The 21,907-nt window shown below is 44.5% G+C and overlaps 2 protein-coding genes across 2 annotated transcripts; both read right to left on the reverse strand.

Moving 5' to 3' along the window:
• Nucleotides 1–1,947: 1,947 nt before the first annotated feature.
• LOC123140850 (wall-associated receptor kinase 1-like) lies at nt 1,948–6,702 on the reverse strand. The gene is made up of 5 exons (XM_044560123.1): nt 6,394–6,702; nt 6,104–6,247; nt 3,830–4,175; nt 3,415–3,438; nt 1,948–3,200 (listed from the first exon to the last, which is right to left on the reverse strand). The coding sequence occupies exons 1-5, from the start codon at nt 6,700–6,702 to the stop codon at nt 1,948–1,950; spliced, it is 2,076 nt and encodes a 691-aa protein (XP_044416058.1).
• Nucleotides 6,703–8,108: 1,406 nt separating this feature from the next.
• LOC123143165 (uncharacterized) lies at nt 8,109–13,631 on the reverse strand. The gene is made up of 4 exons (XM_044562013.1): nt 11,288–13,631; nt 11,060–11,176; nt 10,408–10,459; nt 8,109–9,324 (listed from the first exon to the last, which is right to left on the reverse strand). Exons 1-4 carry the CDS (start codon nt 11,532–11,534, stop codon nt 9,303–9,305), a joined length of 438 nt encoding a protein of 145 aa, XP_044417948.1. The 5' UTR covers nt 11,535–13,631; the 3' UTR covers nt 8,109–9,302.
• Nucleotides 13,632–21,907: the final 8,276 nt, after the last annotated feature.

Here is a 21,907-nt window from a genome sequence, read left to right on the forward strand (position 1 = left end):
TTTATCTTTTTCAGCTACGCCAAGTCGAAGGCGGCGGAGGAAATCGCGCTGCAGCTCGGCATCGAGCATGATGCGGACTTCATCAAGGGCGAGCTGCAGATGATGCATTCATTCTCGATGACGGCTGATGAAGAGAAAAGCCAAAACAAGGTGCTCACCACCTGCGTGAAACAGATCGGAATCCTGGCGTACAAGGTGGAGGACAGACTCATGGATTTCAGCCTCCACTCAAAGAAAAAGGCATTTTTGGGGTGCATCCCCTGCACCAGATGATCGACGCCGCATCGCCGAGGAGGTGAAGGAGCTAAGGGCCAAGGTGTAGGACATGAGCAACAGAAACCTGCGCTATCGCCTCTTCAAGGAGTGTTCAGGCTCCAAGTCTACTGTAGTAGAGGACTAGACCAACATTGCCACTGCGGCAATGTTTGGCATCCACGAAGCATGGCTTGATGCCCTGGTGAATGAAAAATCATCAGATATGGACCTCTGCCAGCTGATTACCAACATCGAAAAAGGCTCGCGCCCAGCTTTATAGATAAAGCAACAACCATCATACAACTCCACATGCACCACTCGACGCCACACCACACACACTCAGGACATGATACAAGGGTGTTAAAGCACAACAACTCGACTCCATACAACTCCAAGCAATCAACATGTAGAAAGAAGGGCACCGCTTGAAGTCTCTGGAACTCCCAACCGTGAGCGAGTCACCGCGAAGGGACGAGACTGCATACGACAGACCGTGTACTCCAAGACGGTGCCTTCACAAAGGGGGCGCCAACGAAGTGCCACCACCGCCTGATCCAAGAATCAGGGTTTCCCCTGGAGCGACACGAATGGCATCAGAGAACCGTGACAGCGCCTTCAGAAAGGAGACGATGCCCATAGGCGCCTGCATCGTCGGCTTGGCAGAATCAGAGCGGGTTTTCACCCGGCAAGAACTGCCCGCCTCCGCGACGGCATACAACAAGGCTTAGAGGCGACAACCGCACACCGCCAAAGAACATCGCATATTGGCCACCATGCCACACACATGGCCATGGCAACCCGCCAACACCCGAATCGAGAGCTCCGCCCACGAGCATCGTGGCTCCCACCATCAGGGCCGCCACCCCGTATCCAAGACTGCCCCTCCACCACCTCCGAGCACGGTCACCGCCGACCAGTAAAGGAGTAGAATGCCCCTCCTTCTAGCCCAAAGCAAGCCCAGCTGATTACCAACAATGATGTGGATCTTAGGGTGGTCGTTGTGTGGGGAACTAGTGGTGATCTCGAGAAGACATCTGCCATCCAGGAGGTATTGAAATGGCTTGAGATTTGTGCTTGGATTAGGTTGATGCATCCTTTCAATTCACAAGAGTTCTTCCGAAGTTTGATAAGGCAATTTAATGGAAGCTCCTGTGATGAACTTGGAAAGTCAAAACAAGAAACAAGTGTCGAGGCTAATGTTCTGGCCAAGTTGGAGAAGATGGACCCAAGTGATTTAGTCTGTGTGCTTGATGTGCATTTGTGTAGCAATAGCTATCTGATTGTGATTGATGACCTATCCACAATAGTGGAGTGGCATTGCATTAATAGATTGACTTTTCTGAATTTATTTGGGCAACTCCAAGTAAAATAAATTACTTTATTTGAACACACACTGCAACGTCGTTTGCTTTTAATTGTTTTAACCCATGAAAACCAGGATGTTACAATTCACAATGCCCAACCATGAGGTTCGGACATAATAATAATATGGTAGATCTATAGCACAATTACAATTTTGTTAAGAAAAGAATAAGAATGCAACTTTCCAATCTAAATAGTATAAACTACCCATTATTTAGTGCACTACAAATTGTTGAGTAAACTTCACCCCCTACATCAAAGGATGAAAATGATATAGTACTTCAAAAGGAAAATGAGACAACCAAACATTAATATTGAGTACACGATGAACTAGTGCGGGAGAGTAGCCGCTGCCACGAACTCTTGTTCCAAGCTGTAGCAATTTTGGTTCCTTTGAGAAGGTAAATTAGATCTGTCTACTATACCACTTTGAGCAGTCAACAGCAGAAGCATGTCCGGGCTTTCTCCACTTAACAAGGGTTGCATGTCTTCATTTATTATACCAATCTGACATGATCTCAATCTTTTGGACCGGACATACTGCAATGTCATCTCTACTTGTTTCATTGTAGGTCTCTCGTCACCTCGTAATCTCAAGCAAGTCTCTGCAAGACTGGCCACATCATTAATCTCTTCATTTGTTGCTTCCTCAAGAACTTGAGTAGCCACTATTTCTGCGAGTGGTTTCTCCCTCGTCTCACAAAGGAAATAGCTGGACAAGTTTTGATTTAGCCCAGTATCACTTGTAAAAATAGGCTTCTTTCTGAGCAGCAACTCTATAAGTACTACACCAAAACTATAGACATCACTCTTCTCATTTAACATACCCGTGTGATAATACTCTGGATCCAAGTATCCAAATGTGCCTTGTATATTTGTAACGATATGAGTTTGGTCAATAGGAACCAACCTTGAAGCACCAAAATCTGATACTTTCGCTGTGTAATTTCCATCCAACAGTATGTTAGTGGACTTCATATCACGATGAAATATCGATACTGAAGCAGCTGAGTGGAGGTAATAGAGTGCTCCAGCAGCTTCTGAAGCAATTTTCAAACAATCATCCCAGGACAAGGCAGAGTTGCTAGTGGTACTGGCATGAAGGATTCCAAATAATGAACCATTTGGGATGAAGTCATATACTAGCGGTGGGACTTCAGTCTCGAGACAACAACCGAAGAGCTTGACGATATTCCGGTGATTAATCTTTGAGAGGACAGCAACCTCATTGATGAATTGACTTATCTCAACTTGCTCAGTGACTTTAGACTTCTTTATGGCCACTACCCGTTGGTCGGATAAGATGCCTTTATAAACCAATGCATGCCCTCCTCGACCAACGATACGTGTAGCATCAAAGTTATTTGTTGCCTTTTCTAACTCTGATAGTGAGAAAATCTTTGTATTGTCACTCGCATTTTCATCTGACGATATCAGTTGTTCGAGGAGTTGACCTTGGTTTTGCAGAAAATACTTTCTTCGTAGTTTCTTCTTGATATCTTTCTTCCATCTATGGATCAGTAATATTACAATTGACATGAGAAGTAGAATTCCAAAACCAGCGCTGATCCCAATTGCGATACCTGTAATGATTATGGTCATCAATTCATCATCATTGTTCAGGATTTTCTGGCGCTCATTACGTGGATTTGGTTGTATCATAGAACTCACCTAGTACCAGATTTTGTTTTTTGGTCGATGCGCACATCTTTATTGTAGTATCATAGACTGTATTACTAGGGCATTGGGTGCAATAGTGACTTCCTTCGGTGTTGTGACAAATTCCATTACATGCACCTGGTGTCTTGCACTCATCAACATCTGCGACAATAAATATAATGCAGATTAAAATACATAAATATTTAATTAAGTTGCGCATTGGTGCCGGCATGTAATACTAGCATAGGTCATTCTGAGCTTTACATAATTTTATCATTAGAGACCAGAAATTATAGAATAAACTCATACAGATCTTTGTGCATAGACAACTTATTTGCAGGACCATATGCATAAAGTAGATAGAGAGGTTGAGCTTGAGCACGTTTTTGCATATCTATCATTTTTTTGACTTTGAGATTATTTTGAGATATAGAAGTATCGCTAACAAAGAGACATTTATGGCATTTCCCTAACAAAGAGAAGTTTTGCATATTAGTATGATTTAGGATGTGCACAACAGTGGAGGAGGCAGCGTGATGCTGTGTGTACGTACCTTTGCACCCATCCGCGATATATGGATTCCCGTCAAAGCCAGCCAGACATTTGCAACGGTAACCGACATATTCTTGTTGGGGGTTGACACCCAAGCATATGCTATTCATGCTGACACATGCATATCCGGTCCTATTCTCCTGTGCCTCATGGCATGTTAAATTGGCTACGGCCCACTGCTGCAGTACTACACCCCCAGAGGCAACATAGAGGCCTGGATCTTTAGGTACACGCACCGAAAGGTGGTCTTCATCATATAAGCTGTATTTAACATTCACTAGCCCCTCTGAGATATCTATATAATTTACATAAGTGCTGGAGTATTTTGTACCATACTCGTCAGGAAACTGGAGGGCAGACATCAACGAATTTGTACAATTGAGCTGAAATGACATCCTTGCAGAACAACCGGCCTCTAGGCCAAACGGGAAAGGGACATTGATTTCCCCACACCATCTAGAGCAGTTGGTCTTCCTTTGTATCGGATCGTACCCTAATTTCATAAAAAGGTCAGTTCATCTATTTTAAGATTAGCCTCTCAAATAAGAACAACACCATACCCAATACAAGATATCACATGATCAACTCCTAAAAATCCTGCTAAATTAATGACATGAGCAACACAGTCAGTTTCTATTTTCAAGGAATTATAGCTTTATTAACCAGACAGTACTATAAAAGAACCACATGCCAAATGTATATGAGCTAGATTAGGCAGGGTCGACATCCGCATGTTGTTTCCTTGTTGAAGGTGTTGAAGGTGTTGACTTGAAGTTCTACTTGGGGGTGGGTGATATCCCCATGTTTGAGTACGGTTGGACCAACCAACATTGTCTCGTGAGTAGCAATTCCATCTTGAAGGTGTTGTCTTCAAGCCTTGCACCCTTTTTACGTCAAATGTCGCTTGACTGGTGGATTAAAGTCCATGGTCATAGGTTTTATGATCTATCTATAGAGATGCTGCCGCGAAGTAGGTTCAATGTGGATGGCCTCGATTTTATTTTCTTTCTGTAAGCCGATTTGTTTAGTTTCAATATTTGGCATTGGTTGTCATTTATTATAATACTAAATAATATATGGCTGCGTGTATCAATCTATGTAGAAGCTGGAGATTATCCTCTTTAGAAAAACATTTTCTAGGTAAACAATTAGTTATGCTGATACTAATGGTTTTAATTCGTGATGGTAACGCGTAGGCCTCTCCAAGTGCTCCAAGCTGTACAAGCTTTTAGCCGGGCCACACAGACAAAAGTCTAAGAGGCACCTTTGTGAATAAGGAGAGATATATACTATATTTGTATCTTATCATAGATAAAACTCTTTCCATAAGGCCCAAGGTGAAATCGGAGGTGGCACCATAGAAATGGTAGAATGATCCTACAACTTATGAAATAAAAGGGTCTAGGATACCGGAAATTCGAAACGAGCTTGAACTCATATGCTCCCGCGTGAGCAGTAAAATAGAAAAAAAAAATTGAAACGAGCTTGAACTCATATGCTCCCGCGTGAGCAGTAAAATAGAAAAAAAAAGTTGAAAAGATCATATTTATTTTACAATGAACATTTTTTGTTCTTCTAACTACGTCAAAAATTTTGTGAAGAAAAGACTTGTGTGCAGTTAGGAGACCCGTGCATTAAAAAATCAGAAATTTTAGATATTTTTTACATTTTTAGATTTTACTATTCATGCGGGAGCATTGGGCCCAAACTCCAAAATGCCTCACCCCTAAGATACAACATTTTGGAATACCATGCATGGGGAAAACCATATCTATAAACTCATGATGCAAGAAACAACACTACAAGTGAGAGTAGCCATGGCTGTGCCGAAGAGGAGAGCACCGCCTTTTTATGGCTTTAATTTTTTTGTGAAGCCTATATATGCGAGCATGTGAGAACAAGATTGGTTACTGTTGAAGAAAATTTATGAAATTTTATTGTATATAGTAAGAAAAATAATACACACTGTAAGAAAAGGCTAGGATTTTTTTATCTCAGAGTAATTACCTTTGTCACGCGAGCAGCCATCTGTTAGGAGGTATGGATTGCCTCTGTAACCACTGTCGCACACACAATAATAAGCAACGTTAGATGAACCGAATTGCCTCCTGAAGCTATGGTTGCTGAGACATGCATAATCTGTGCGAGGTTCATCAACGGCGATAGCCCAGTAAATAGAAGCATGATCAGTTGTTACATCAATTGTATCTCATATGGAGCTTCGGTTACTGTGCGCTTTGAACTTCGGCTTCCTAATCTTGTTGCGGACACATACCATATCGAAGCCGGCACCAAACCCAGAGATATCGTAAGCGGTGCAACATCCTTTACCATTGCATTTTTGCCTGGCCACTGTATCTGTGATATCTTCATCAACGCATGTAGTCCTGCACTGACCCACGGTATTGTTGGTGTTGTGCTCGAGCACATACATGTCGAAGTAGCAACCAGTGAAGTTTAAGTATAAAGAATAGCTAGTGGGTGATCTCCCAGGATTCCAGGACATATTGTATGCATCGACCTCAGGTCTCACCGAGACGGATTGGGAAAACGATACATCAATACCTGGTCTGCCATCGCCATCGCCAGTGATGATATCACCGACGGCTCGGTGATTCCGTCGTGCAGGAAGAGCCTGGGGGAGGCACTGTGGGTGTTGTTGCAGATGACCTCAAAGTCTCGCTGTGGCGGCCGGAAGCAGCCCGGCCCTATGCCGAACGGGTAATCGAAACTTAGGTTGCCACAACTTTTCTGGCATCCGGCCTGGGAGGCAAGAGTACTCCTGTTCCCGGCTTGGCTTCCTTGCACGCCAGCGGATGCTCGCATGGTTGCCATCCGTAGCAACAGCAGCGCGAGCAAGCAGAAGAGCCTCATCTTCTTCATCAGAGTATTCGAGGGGAAATGGTGTATTGACTATTGAGGGGTGTCTCGCTGTTTTAGCTTCCAGCTTTGGCGCTCTTATACATGTCCAATATCTAAACGGAATTACACTGTCGTACTCCATTTCTTTAAACAGAATTACACGTTCCATCGCCGTTGTGGAGAAAAAAGAAAGACCACTAGCGCGCCACGACAAATGCAGACAAGTGGGTGGTACACGCCCACTGGGAGGTAGGAGCTAGGAGCTCCACAGAAGCCCCTCATTGCGCTGCCTCTCAATCGTCATCTCAGACCATCTCAGACCGAAACCCTTACATCAACTGGTAACATCTTCCAGCTGCCAAATAGCTCTTGACCGATGCATTAGTGCCAGGACGAATAGATTGATGCGGCGTGGTCCCAACTCGTCACAATCAACTTCAATCTTTGTTTAGAGCAGTGCACGGACATCAGTTAGATGGTTATTTGGGTGAGGATTTGTTACCACCAGGCAGCCTCGAGTGCCTCACTCTGCTTGGTCCTCTAGTCAATGCAATAAAATGGATCCATGAGCTTCAGAATCTCTCCAAGTTAATGCTACAGGGGAGTGAATTGAGGTCAGACGATGCCATATAAGCCCTTGGGGTTCTACCAAATATTGAGGCTCTACGCTCACACGGGTCCATTTTGAGGAAGATGTGATGCCTAATCTCGAGCTGTTACAAGTTGGTTGTTGCGAAAAGTTGAATGCATTCTCCAAGCCCTCACAAAAATCTCATGGAAATTGGGCTGTCAGCACTGACAAGACTCTAGGAAATTTGATTGAGTAGTGGTGTTGTCCGCGAAGATTTTAAGGAAGAGGTGGAGAGGCTGGCCGCGAAGCATATGAACCACGTTAGAGTGAATATTATCTACCTCTCTCTATGTATGAATATTAGTGTGCCTACTTGCTCATGTACTCGACTAGACTACTAGTACTACACATAGAGTGAGAATTGTGCCTCTAATATGACTAGTAGATTGCCCGTGCGTTGCCACGGGCCAACAAATGAATTTGTAAACAATGCTCATTTTACTCCCCACGAACAAACACATTGCACGCAATGTTCAACCACAGCACAAACACAAGTATCTTCTATGTATTTCAACAAACTCCATGCACCCCTCTAGCCTCTCTTCTCCATTGAACATGTCGTTCATCGCCTTCTTTGGCCATACATCAATCATCATCTCATTGCCCCTTGACTCTTCATGTGGCTTCTATGCCATTGTTTTGTTGTCTCACTCTACTACATACGCTATGCAATTTTTTTTAACAGAAGGAGCGCCCGAGGGCGCTATTCATTGAACTTTCATACGCATCTTACATCAAGGATACGAAATCCATAGATTACAAAGTTGCTCAAAGCGAGCAACATTGGACATTGGATACTCCTATGAGATGAGCTAATACAGTATAGTACAGTATGAGCTAATACAGTATGTGGTAGCTAATACAAAGCTTTTTCAGTGAGTCCTTTGCACAGTTATGAGCAACACCATTCAAATCTCTTTTGATGTGATTATCTTTAACATAAGAGACCTGGAAACATTGAAGTATTGTCCTATCTGTGAATGGATTTCACAATGTCCCGGGTTTGAAATTCGCCAGAATCTGCAGCTCTTGCAAGTACCTGATTATCTGTCAGAATGGTGGACCGATAAAACCTGTAACTTTGGACTCTACCTGAAGCCCTTTCATTATAGCTTGAGCAGCTTGATGCACCTGAGTTGGATGTCCCTATTTTCTTCCAAAATGTTTGTCACTTCCCACCTTCCATATACACCAGAAAAAAGTCATTAGATTGCATATGGAAGCATAGTGGTGTCCCGAACTTAAGATTGCTTGAATAATATTAGGAATTGATCTGTAATGTTGCACAAAGTAATCAGACCTAAGAAACCATGGTTCTAAATAATGATTTCCAAATCACAAATGCTATAGATAAAAGAATGCACCATAGAGCTGCATGTTTGCAGTTAGAACATAAGATCAAACTTCAATTAACAAAACATCAAAATAATGATTTCCTATCAACCCCAAATTATCTCACACGTATGTATATCCGTCCACACACATAGCTAATATCACTGATATAAGCCATTTATAAATGCAGCTCGTAAAGCATAAATGCTATAGATAAAAGAATGTAGGGTCCCAAAAATCGTAATATAGGAACAAAGCCCCATCTCTTGTCAGGAACATTATTCCATAGAGATCATTTTTGGCTTGTTTGCATGTCTACATCAGAACAAGTAAAATATGGATGGAGGAATATCCAAGTCTCTCTCTAACCAAACATGTTATACGTACAAATACACACCTTACTACTATTTCTATCAGAACAAGCAAACTCCCTAGTACAACAATTTTTTGGTGAATCATGGGAATCCTTCTCTGGACCAATAAGTCTACTGCCTAAACATATCGGGTGCTACAAATCTGATTAACAAAATAAGTAGATACAGTTGCTTACTCAAGCTCCGGAAAATCTCCTGAAGAAAATATGTCAGAACTATTCATTTGAAATTCCCAATATATAGCACATAATACCAGTCTTTAATTGAACAATTGTTTACTCACTGACAGTGATCTGTCTGAAAAGGCACAAGTTTGTCAGAACAGAAAATGACTTGAAAGACCAGGAGTTAACAGAAGGCTCATTTCTAAATGGGGGTGATGAAAAAAATCAGACATATGACAAATGATTTCACAACATATTATGAAGGAGTTATATGCGGGCATCTCCTTGTTGAAAAATTTAGTTTACAATAGTTATAATGGACCACCATGTAAACAATAAGTTATGTATAAGTCTTAATAACATGGAAAAGAAACATCACATGATGCCAGCTAGTTGCCAACTTGAATAGCTAGCAAATTGCTTGAAGCAAAATGTATATTTACAGTTTTAACAGAAACGTGCTACAAAGATGCGTTCCTGGCTATCAGTTTCAGCTAACTGAAACAGAGTGCGACAATTGCCATACCATGTTCAAATTAAATGGTTAACACACACCAATCATCGGTTGATTACCTCAATCCATTCCTGGCTACTGCGGTACCACCTCTTATGGGGATCTAACAGGGTCGTTTCCATTCTTATAATGATTTACTTGTAACAAAGACACCTAGTTTCGTTCGCAAAGAAACAAATACCACTTAAGTACTTCATTCTTCTACATGGCAGTAAAACTATATGCACCAACCAACATTCCGATAAAAATGGCTTTCAGCCAAGACAGCGCAGAAAAGCCTAAACATGACTCATAGCTGACCAAAATGTGCACAGTTACGCATAAATACAAATCAAGCCCAATCTAAGGCCGGGCATGGCCAACAGATGGGAGAAAAAACAACAAGTTCTAGTGGTTCAGGAATGAATCATGTGTAACATCTCTATCTCTCTCTTCTCTAAAAAAAACATCTCTATCTCTCTCTCCCCACCTCTAGTCTTGTTTATTTCCACCTTATTGAAAGTTGCATAACACACCTTTGCTTCTTTTCTGTCTTGTGAACTAAGTTCTCTAGAATACTATGTTCTTTTTTATCAAGAGGGAAATAATTTAATTATGAAAAGAAAAAACTTATGTAGCATCAGTTCTAGTTGATTTTAGCAATTCCTTTTACATCTGGAATAATTCATTGTTATCAATCTAAAAACACAAAGCAGATATTACCTTTGCTGCATCAGACCCCAAATATATGAGAAATAATCGGATGTGGAAGTTCCTGACAATGATATTGTATTTTTAATATCTAAACAAAATTATTATTGTAAGCATGTCGGATACACAGTTAAATCTAAAATCCAAATAACAAATGGACAATTCGAAAGACAAGTGTGGGAAACAAATGGTAGAATATAAAAATTGAGCTGAATATTTCGTCTAATGTTGAACAAAAAATCCCACAGTCTGAGATACCTTACAAAAGGAAAGGAGCAATATAGCAAGTCAACAACATAACTACGACATGTTGGTACATTTCCATCTACTACAGTTACTAAGCAATTGCAAGTCCACTGTGAACTTATACAGCGTAACACTAATCAGCCGGGCCAGCATGTATATTAAATCAGTAAAAAGGAAACAAAGCCTGATGTACTGCTTGCGCCATCCACACAGCGTAGCACTAATCAGCCGAACCAGCGGGTATATTAAATCAGTACAAAGGAAACAAAGTCTGATGTACTGCTTGCCATCCACACAATTCAGACCTAACAAAGTTTCAAAGGTGTGGTATACAAGGCACACTTCCGACCACAGGTCAATCGACTGAAATACAACTCATGACAAAAATAATCAAGGGCCAAGTTCATTGTGATTCTACCTTGTGCAGATGTAGACAGAGCTTTCTGAGTTTGTAAGTACTCAGTATTACTACAGATCCTGCTTGCACTCAGCCAATGTAGTTGAACTTGCGAGTGGGTGGAGACATTGCCTGAACCTACAAAGATTACAGGTGCACGTTACTTACTTTGTATCATTGACGCTTGTGGATCCTCCAGTACCAGCAACACGTGAAGAGTGCGGGCCTCCAAGGGGAAGAGATACGTATCGTAGCTTGAGTGTCCCCTCCCACTGTGGAACCGTGGAAGTAATCCACCAAGCGCAAGAACCTGTCGATGAAGGAGTGACCAGTTGACGTCGTTGTGCCAAGAGGACACCTCCTGTTGCTTGCACTCATAATGGAGGAGACACTCGATGGCAAGGGGTTCGGCGGCGTCAAATGGTTGCCGTCGACGTAGCAACGAGATCGGCGTCGGCGAAGGGATCAGCGGCGGCGAACGGATCCGCTGGGGCATAGTACATTTTGCAGTTGCTCAACATAACGATGCACCAGATATTCAACATTAAACATGGTCTTGTTCCAAAAAAGAAAACTTCTGTTTAAGTATACAATCAAGTGTGCCTATGTAATCGACACAAATACATGGCAAGGTTTTTAGGAATTGCAAGGTGGCCCAGGACCAGAAAGGTCCCTAAATCATCTAAATATAAATACATGGCTAAGTTATTAATACCTTTCCTTTTTTAAAAATATGACAATCTCCAGCAGGGCAATCACTAAAGTTTGGCAGCGAAGAAAGATTTTAGAATCCTATAGTCAGCCCCTCTTTTCCTCTCTGTGAGCAGACAGTGTAAGTTCGATACTTTGGAGATATTCACTCAACAAAAGAAACTATAAAATAAGATAATCTACAACATATTGAGGCAACAACAAATATTCCTGAACTCAATAGTCTAGAAAATATGATTGAATAATGATGCCAAGAAGACAACAACAGAAGAATTCTCACCAACAAGTAATTCAGAAAATTGACCAGCGGTTAATATAGATAAAGTCGGGAGATGAACATCTATAAAATATCAACAACGAATTGTAGAAATATAGAGATAACTTCACAATCACAGTGTGTTGAAGAAATATAAACAACATGCATGTTTACATGCTAGTGGCTATCCAATCAGCTATCTTCTGTGTGCGCATGTGTTGCTAGTCAATCAGTCAATACACTTATTCGAGCTATGCTGCTACCCAAGTTTGATCTCTCTCAAGGCAAGCGAGCTTTGCTGTGTTTGCAATTTGCCGTCAGCCAAAGACACGTGACAGCTGAAATACTGGTTTCAGAAATATACGTATGCTAGTGGTTTATATATCTCGATCAAAGATCATCTGAGTGTCTGACAATTCGACATGACCCTTGCGTAAGAGGGACATATGATCCACCTATTACTTCATACATGATACATGTTAGATCTCTTCATAACATGTAGGCATTTCAGGTACGAAAGTGCTCTGCACTCGATTGGCTCCTGGATGATTTGTGCTCGACAGGATTAGGAGCCACATAGATTTAAAAAAAAAAGTTAATCCTATGGTCTACCTGACTTGTCGTCTGTGGATCGTGCGTCGATACTCGTGTGCATAGCAGTGCTCTTTCAGGAAAGACGAACATGTTTTAGAACATCATGTGTGGAAACTAAAATAAACAAATAAATAAAGAACATTAATTGTCTAACAGTCCTTTTTCACTGTTATGACTATAAGGATTTTTTTCCAATTCACGAAAATACATTGATCCAGCAATTCTCAATGTCGATTGTTTACCATGGTTTTAATCAACCCGCCATCGAAACCACTGCATATGTCTGTGTCAGATAACAATATGCTAATGAACATTTATTCTCCACTTGATTTAAACAATCATTCATTCTTCATTAAAATTGCAATATGCACCTTTTTTACAATCAATACCATATATACTATAGTAGGAAATAGTACATGGTATAGATACATGAGCTGAATAAATCTAGACGCGATCACCAAGGCAAAGAATTTTTCAAGAAAAGAAGAGACGCACAATCTACCAAAAATTCTAGAACATCAGAGCAATATGCACTACACACACGGGCATAATATAATGACAACGCAGGAGAGGACAAAGATTGACGTACCTGTGATGGTATCCTCGATGGAGCAAAGGGATTCTTGAATTCTGGGATGTTGGTTTTCCACGCATCCACGTACATCTGCAATGCCTCATGCAGGCGCCACTACATTCCCTTGGAGAGGCCGACGAACGTGGTGATGCCGAGTACGAGTTGCGGCTCGCGACGCGCAGGTGCACCCTACCCCCCGCCCCTTCTTCATCTTGATCGGTGGCGACCGGCGTGTGAGCTCCGGCAAACTCATCTGTTGGCGTGGTGCGCGCGGTGATGGCGGGGTTCCGCGGCGGCAGAACCTGACGATGTCCAAGCGGGGAGCCCTCGGCGCGGGCGTGGTGGTCGCAGAAGATGGGGGCGGCGGCGTGGTGGTCGCAGAAGATGGGGGTGTGGGAACCCTAGCGCGTGCGAGGGGCTCGGGGACAGGAGCGATTGGTGCGAGGGGAGAAAAGGGAGCTCGCTGGTCGAAGTGTTTTTTTTTACGGGAGAAAACCAATGTGAAGAGGTGGCGGTACGGTAGGACAAAAAACCTACGAAAAAAATCAGCAAAGGTAGGAGGAGGACGAAAATAAACCAGGGAAGATGGGACGAAAATTAACCGGCGGAGACTACCAACTGCTTCATTAGGAGTAGAGATATCACAACTTTTTCTCTGGCTTACAAATCTACGACTTGACTTTCTTTTAATTTATTTGTCATTGAGCGAATAGGCATTGCAGACTCGGCCATATACAACATGACTATAATGTAATGCAGCAGCTGTATCACTTAAAAGCGCAATACAAAGCACTTCCTTTGCTGTGCTCCTGTGCATTCATATGAAAAATCACAAGCTTTGGCAGATCAATCAATGGCTGCTGGAGCAGAACTTTACGCTCTTAACCATACGGTTCGTAGACCGTACCTGCACAGCAATAAATTTCATTGGTTTTGTTGTAGAGTGAAATTAAGAGATAAATGAGGAGTCCAAATCTTATATTTATTAATTGGAGGCACCATACGAGCCTTCATGTTCATCCACATCAGTAAAATTAATTTAACCATTAGATTTTAAATTTAAAGGTCAAGATCTATTAACAAAAGCTACCTTCTTTTCTTCTGAAAAAGAAACACCACATACATGAGGAGGACCAATCCTACACGTATAAGAAAATAGGGTCTTTTACATCTGTGTCCCTAACTCGAACCCACTACTCATATTTGCCCCTAATTTTAAAGCTTGCTCAAATTTGCCCCTCCACCGTTATGTGCCCTTACGGAAATGCCCTTTCGTGCTGTTTCCGTTAGGTCAAAGGGCTTTGACCGTTTTCTGGATGTTAGTCGGACATTTTGCCCCTGACTCCATGTGACAGTTACATGCGGGACCCATTCGAAATAAACAAAAGGAAAACTAGGTCAGCTCAGATCTACCATGGGTCACTCAGTTACACATGGGACCTACCAAGGAAAAAGAAAAAAACACTCTCCCTCATCCCTTCTTTTTCCCGGCCGTCAGCGGATGCGCTCGCCGGCTGTTCGCCGTAGGGGGGCGGTTGACCGCGCGGGGAGGGCGCCAGCAATGCGAGCTACGCGAGGCGCAAGCTCACCGGGCGCAGTAGGGTGTAGATGCGCGCACGCATGGCCAACACACAGCCGAGGTCAGTCATGGTGGCCGGCTTCGAGCAGGGGGCTCCGGGCATGGAATCGGGTAGGGGATGATGAGAGTAGGGGTGCGAGCTTTCCTAGATGACTTGAGAGAGGTCGGGTTGGTGAAGAATGGCTCATGGCGGCCGAATTTAGGACGGGAAGAGTGACGGCCTTGGCGGAGTTCGACGTCCCGGGCATCGTCTACGGTGGCCCCAGGCCCGATTCACTGCGCAGGGCGGAGGAGAGGCACCCGACGAAGCTCATGGACATGCTCGTATTGCTGGATTTGGATTCCGGCCGCGGTGGCTAACGGCGTCGTCGACCGAAGCTCTTAGACGCTCTCAGGTGATTGCTTCTGTGATAGCTCCAACGATAGCTACGGGCGGCGGCTCCACCCCCTCCGCCGGACCACCCCGAGCCTCCCACCACGGCCCTCACACGCAGGCGTCTGTCCTTCACCGGCGACGGCCACCGGCCGAGCCGCCAAGCCTCGTCGTGACCACGTGAGAACAGGAGTTGACCCTGACATTGGGTCCAATGGCCCACATGTCAGGGAGAGAGAGGGGGAGGTTATGAGAGAGGGAGACCTTTTTTATTGGTGGGCTCCACGTGTAAGTTAGACAGAGAGGTTTTTTTCCTTTTCCTAGGTAGGTCCCACATGTAAGTGGGATGTGCACAGAGGGGCAAAAATGTCCAGCAAACTTGAGGAAAACGGTCAAAGCCCTTTGACCCGACGGAAACGGCACGGAAGGGCATTTCTATAAGGGCACCTAACGGCAGAGGGGTAAATTTGAGCATACTTCGAAATTAGGGGTAAATCTGAGTAGGTGGTTTGAGTTAGGGACAAAAATGCAAATGGCCCAAGAAAATAAGTCCTTAGCCCTCACGACACACCTTTGGAAAAAGTCCACCCCAAAAGCTCCCTCACAGAAAAGAAATCTCCCACACATACATGAGGAGAAGTCCTCAACACCACGTACATAATCCTAAAAAAACAAAAAAAACACGTACACGTGCCTAATTTTTTTTAGTTGCCCGTTCCTTCTCTGCACATAGGAAAAAAAGACACGTAAAAAGAAGTGCTCAAGACCCGTTCAAAATGTTCACATCGCAGGTTTCTAAAAAAGAAAAAGTGCGGACATGTTTCCTTCGAAAAGAAAACAGACATGTACAAATAAAGAATCATAAAGACCTATGCTAATAAAAAAATAGTCTATACATATCTGAAGAAGAAATTTCAATTTCACCGTACAAAAAGACCAGTCAAGATAATATATATACGACACAAACATACAAAATCTTTTGGAACAGATAGATAAGTATATTGTTTACATTAGAAGAAATGTATATTATGTAAATGATAAAGTAGCTTTGTAGAAGTGGTAATACATATACGCCGACCACGGCAAAGCAGTATGGCCTTAGACAACGGAATCGAAACTAAATGACAAACACATCCACCTAAGCAATAACCACTAAGAGTATCATTCAAGAATATTTGGTACCTCTTCTAATAATTAATTTACTTTATGCAATATTTGATTTATTTATCTATATAATTAGCCCATCCCGCAAGTGCCTCTTAGGCTTTTCAAACTTTGTTGAGGAGTTAGTGTGTATATGCATGTTTGTCCAAATTTTTGTTGAGCTGTGTTATATAAGCTACCATGTGGATCAAATTCGAAAATATTATTTTGTAGGCCAGGAAGACGTGTATCTGGCCATACGGATCAAATTTATACATACTTTATCCATACGTCCATTGCTTAGTAGAAAACATAAATTTCACAAAGATGTATAGTGGCCACAATGTGAGGAAGGATCCATTCAGACCAATAATGCCAGTTTGCGCAACATAAAGGGAAAATGGATACACTCTGGCCAATCACGAAGCCTATAAATACATGTGTATACTTAATGTTATTATTGTTTGAATAACGAACTTTTTTACAGCCAATATGATATCCATAATTCATACTATTGCATTTAAATGTTACTACAATAGTTTTCGTAATTATGGACCCCTATAATATCTAGACCGTGCAAACGCATGGGATGATGACTAGTGATTCACTACTTCCATTGCAATGTGGGAGACCTACTTATATACATGGTGAAGGGGTGTGTTGGGGAGACATCTTTTCCCCAACAGACATCTCATGGGAGACATTTCTCCCATAAAATTGATCACATGTTTTATTTCTCAGCACTCCCCCTTGACCAGTTCGTCATTTGTATATTGCAAACTAAAAACTCCTTCAAAACCATGTGGGAAAAATTGAGGAAAAACCTTATAATGATATGCCATCGAAAACTCCTTTAAAACCCAGTGAAAAAATATAAGGAGAAACCAATATGGCGTATATCCACACTTGTATTTATATTGTCTTGTTAAAAACCTTATATGAGAAACACATAAAGGAAAAAAGAGCACAATGAATGATTTGAAGATCAGCAACAGGTTATAACTTGGGATTTTACTCCCATGAACTTTGCAAACATCAATGTTGTCTCATACCAATTCCACGAACCTGATTCTGGAATATAAACGTTGGTAGAGGCATTGCGAATATCACAATAATCCGTTTGTTGCTTATCCTCTTACATTTCTGTAATTTGCGAGGATAAATATAACCTATAAGCAATACAGGTGACATTATCTTGTTAGATAATGTAGTTGATTCCAATGAATCTCCACATGATCTCACATGTGGCTCATCATTCTATGAAGCCATGTATATCTTGTCATGCTTCAAATAAAATAATTACAGCAGAATGATCACTGCAAGGACCCATTTAGAGTCTATTCTGAAGGCTTCCCTCGGAATACTATTCCAATAAACCCAGTCTTTGATATGGCACCATTGGGATCAATTTATTAGCCACTATCAGGATATAACAGCTATAATCAAGACCTTTTGTGTCTTGGACATATCTAAGGATATTCCTTACTGCAACTACTATACCTTTTGTTGGGGATTGCACTCTCAATATGTTGCCAACCAATATAATGTCAGGCACTAACATATTTTGTAAGATATATATGAGTGCTTCGATGGTATTCAAATATAGAACTTCAGGTCCACTATCAATTCACTATCTCCCCCCAGTCTGAATGGGCTTTGTATCCCATGCGTCGGGATGCTATAACCGCATGCAGGTGGAGCTGCAACCGCGCGCCTGTGACGCCCCCGATTTGACCGTACACTAATCATGCACGCAAATGTGTACGACCAAGATCAGGGACTCACGGGAAGATATCACAACACAACTCTAAAACATAAATAAGTCATACAAGTATCATAATACAAGCCAGGGGCCTCGAGGGCCCGAATACAAGTGCTCGATCATAGACGAGTCAGCGGAAGCAACAATATCTGAGTACAGAGATAAGTTAAACAAGTTTGCCTTAAGAAGGCTAGCACAAAAGTAGCAACGATCGAAAAGGCAAGGCCTCCTGCCTGGGACCTCCTGACTACTCCTGGTCGTCGTCAGCGGCCTGCACGTAGTAGTAGGCACCTCCAGTGTCGTAGGTGTCGTCGTCGACGGTGGCGTCTGGCTCCTGGACTCCAATATCTGGTTGCGACAATCAGATAGATAGGAAGGGGGGGAAGAGGGAGAGAAGCAACCGTGAGTACTCATCCAAAGTACTCGCAAGCAAGGAGCTACACTACATATGCATGGGTATATGTATAAAGGGACATATCAGTGGACTGAACTGCAGAATGCCAGAATAAAGGGGGGATAGCTAGTCCTGTCGAAGACTACGCTTCTGGTCATCTCCATCTTGCAGCATATAGAAGAGAATAGAGTGAAGTCCTCCAAGTAGCATCGCATAGCATAATCCTACCCGGCAATCCCCTCCTCGTCGCCCTGTTAGAGAGCGATCACCGGGTTGTATCTGGCACTTGGAAGGGTGTATTTTATTCAGTATCCAGTTCTAGTTGTCATAAGCTCAAGGTACAACTCCGGGTCGTCCTTTTACCGAGGGACACGGCTATTCGAATAGATAAACTTCCCTGCAGGGGTGCACCACATAACCCAACACGCTCGATCCCAATTGGCCGGACACACTTTTCTGGGTCATGCCCGGCCTCGTAAGATCAACGCGTCGCAGCCCCACCTAAGCACAACAGAGCGGTCAGCACGCCGGTCTAAACCTATGCGCGCAGGGGTCTGGGCCCATCGCCCTATGCACACCTGCACGTTGCGAACGCGGCCGCGAGCAGACCTAGCAACCCACACGATCACGGCGGTTACGTCAAAGCGGTCCAACACGGCGCGCGCCACTCAGTCGCTGACGTCACGAAGGCTTCGGCTGATACCACGACGCCGGGATACCCATAACTACTCCCGCGTAGATGGCTAGTGCGTATAGACCAAATGGCCAGACTCAGATCAAATACCAAGATCTCGTTAAGCGTGTTAAGTATCCGCGAACGCCGACCAGGGCCAGGCCCACCTCTTACCTAGGCGGTCTCAACCTGCCCTGTCACTCCGCCACAAAGATCCACTTGCGGGTACTCCTACGAGCCGACCCGACTTTAGTCATCACATGTGTCATGTATATAGTATATAAGTATATACCCGCGATCACCGCCCAGGTGATCACGGCCCGATAGTGTAGCACAGCAGACGGACAAGAATGTAGGGCCACTGATGGAAATCTAGCATCCTATACTAAGCATGTAGGATTGCAGGTAAAGGTATCAACAGTAGTAGCAAGGATAGGCTATGCATCAGAATAGGATATCGAAAAGCAGTAACATGCTACACTACTCTAATGCAAGCAGTATAGAGGAGAGTAGGCGATATCTGGTGATCAAGGGGGGGGGGCTTGCCTGGTTGCTCTGGCAAGTAGGAGGGGTCGTCGACTCCGTAGTCGAACTGGGCAGCAGCAGTGTCGGTCTCGTAGTCTACCGGAGAGAAGAGGGGGAAGAAACAGTAAATACAATGCAAACATAAGCATGACGATGCGTGACATGTCAATGAGCGGTGCTAGGGGTGTCCTAACGCGACAGTAGGAGGTACCGGTGAAGGGGGGAACATCCGGGAGGTATTCCCGATGTTTCGCGCTTTCGGACAGACGGACCGGAGGGGGAAAGTTGCTAGTTCGATAGGTTAGGGAGGTGTGGTGGATGAACGGACTGCGTATTCGGATTCGTCTCGTCGTTCTGAGCAACTTTCATATAGAAAACATTTTCATCCGAGTTACGGTTTAAAAGATATGAATTTTCAAAGTTTATTTGAATTTCTGGAATTATTTAATTAACAGAAAAAGGGATATGACGTCAGCATGACGTAGGAGTGACGTCAGCGGTCAACAGTCCGGGTTGACTGGTCAAACTGACACGGGGGACCCACCTGTCATAGACTGTGGGTTAACAGAGGATTAAACTAATTAGTTTTTAGTTAATTAACTACTGGGCCCACCTGTCAGTGAGAGATTATTTAAACTAATTAATTTTATTTATAAAACATTTTCTTTTTCTTTTCTTTTTTTTAATTATTGCGGCGGGGCCCGCATGTCAGTGACTGGGCCTGCCCGGTCAGCAGTTGACTGGGTCAACCCAGTCAACTGGGACCCGTGGGGGCCACTGGCAGTGACCCAGGGGGTGGCCCCAGGTGTGCCACGTCGGCGGCCGGCGCCGGAGCAACGCCGGCGACCAGACGCACGGCGGCGCGGCTCAGGAGGGGTACGGGTTTCACGTACAGGGGGTCTCCGGGGGCGTGGCTGGGCGCGTTCGACGCGGCTCGACGTCGCGCGTCCAACGGCGGTGGTCGGAGGGGCTGGAACGGCCGGAGACGAGCGCTACGAACTCGCCGGCGGCGAGGAGCTACGCGTGCCCGACGGAAACATATCTACGGCGAGCTAACGAGAAAGCGGAGGGGCTGGGGGGCATCTACAAACGGCGGGGAGTGCAACGGGCTTGACCCCGTGACCATTTGGTCACCGGAGACCCGCCGGCGGCGAGCTCCGCGGCGCGGCGTTCGGGCGCGCGTGGGGGGAAAGCTAGGGAGCGTGGGCGAGCTAGCGGAGTGGGGGAGGAGGTAGAGGAGCTCACCGCGTGGCGCAAGAAAGGCCCGTGGGTGCTTAGAAGCAGCAGGTCGGCGCCGGGGAAGAAGGGGGTCGTCGGCGTCCGAAGATGAAGGCGAGCTCGGGGAGGCCGATGCAGTGGCTCCGAGCTTCGGCGGAGAGGCGGATGGGGTGCAGTCGAGGGCGGCGACGTCGTACGACACGGCGAGGTGGCGAGTGGGGCACGGTGGCCGCGTGAACGACGGGAACGGCGGCGAGCGCGTCGGGCGTGGGAAAGAGGAGAGCGGCGTGGATCCGGGGGGGAGAGGCGCAGAGGCCGAGGGAGTGAGCGGGGCGAGTGGGAGAGAGGCCCGAGGGAGCGGGGGCCGCTGGCGCCCTTATCCTCTCGCGGGGTTCACCGCCGGCGAGGGGGTTCGGCGGCGACGCGCCCCGTTCCGACCCGGTCGGGGGAACAGGAAGGGGACGCGGGGGAGGAGAGGTGGGCTGGGCCGGGGTCGGGGGTGCGGGGGTGCGGCCCAGTTTGGGCCGGGGGGTTCGGTGCAGATGGGCCACGGGTCCAGTGGGGGGGGGAAGGCCTGCTCCTTTTTTTTCTTTTCCTGCTCTGTTTCTGTTTTCTGTTTTTTTTTATTTGCTTATTTCCTTTTCTGTTTTATTTCATTTAAAAGTATTTAGGTATTTTATAAAAATGTGTTTTCTCCACCATAATTACTAGTGTAATATTTAGCACCCACTGAACATTTTTGTTTGAGTTTATGAAAACTTTTAATTTTCACTTTAATTATATTTGAAGTTTGAACTAGGAGTTTGAAAAGGAAGGTGATTCAAATGTGATCAAGCCCTGTTTAGCAACATGATTAGCTTAATCACAGGGAGTTACTGTAGCATGATTCCCAGGGTGTTACAGCGCCGGGCAGAGCTGCGAGAGAGGGGCAACATGATGAGTTCTGTGACCACGAGCATACCGTGCTGCGTCAACAAGGAGAAGCGCGCTGTGAAAGCCCTCGCAAACGGTGTTGTTCATGGTCTAACATCGAGGGCAAGGCCCGATTAGCCGGATGCTTCGATTGG

Source organism: Triticum aestivum, chromosome 6D (assembly GCF_018294505.1).
Source record: "Triticum aestivum cultivar Chinese Spring chromosome 6D, IWGSC CS RefSeq v2.1, whole genome shotgun sequence".
Taxonomy (NCBI): Eukaryota; Viridiplantae; Streptophyta; class Magnoliopsida; order Poales; family Poaceae; genus Triticum; species Triticum aestivum.

Excerpts from the sequence above, each read along its gene's own strand:
- LOC123140850 (XM_044560123.1), bottom strand. The coding sequence starts at position 6,702 with ATGAGGCTCTTCTGCTTGCTCGCGCTGCTGTTGCTACGGATGGCAACC. Across the intron at positions 6,248-6,393 it reads CGATGGCGATGGCAGACCAG|CACAACACCAACAATACCGT; the intron begins GTATTGATGTAT and ends TATGTGCTCGAG. Across the intron at positions 4,176-6,103 it reads TTGGTGCCGGCTTCGATATG|TTTCCTGACGAGTATGGTAC; the intron begins GTATGTGTCCGC and ends TCTGCCCTCCAG.
- LOC123143165 (XM_044562013.1), bottom strand. The coding sequence starts at position 11,534 with ATGCCCCAGCGGATCCGTTCGCCGCCGCTGATCCCTTCGCCGACGCCG. Across the intron at positions 11,177-11,287 it reads GAGGGGACACTCAAGCTACG|GTTCAGGCAATGTCTCCACC; the intron begins ATACGTATCTCT and ends TAATCTTTGTAG. Across the intron at positions 10,460-11,059 it reads TCTGTCTACATCTGCACAAG|GAACTTCCACATCCGATTAT; the intron begins GTAGAATCACAA and ends TATCATTGTCAG.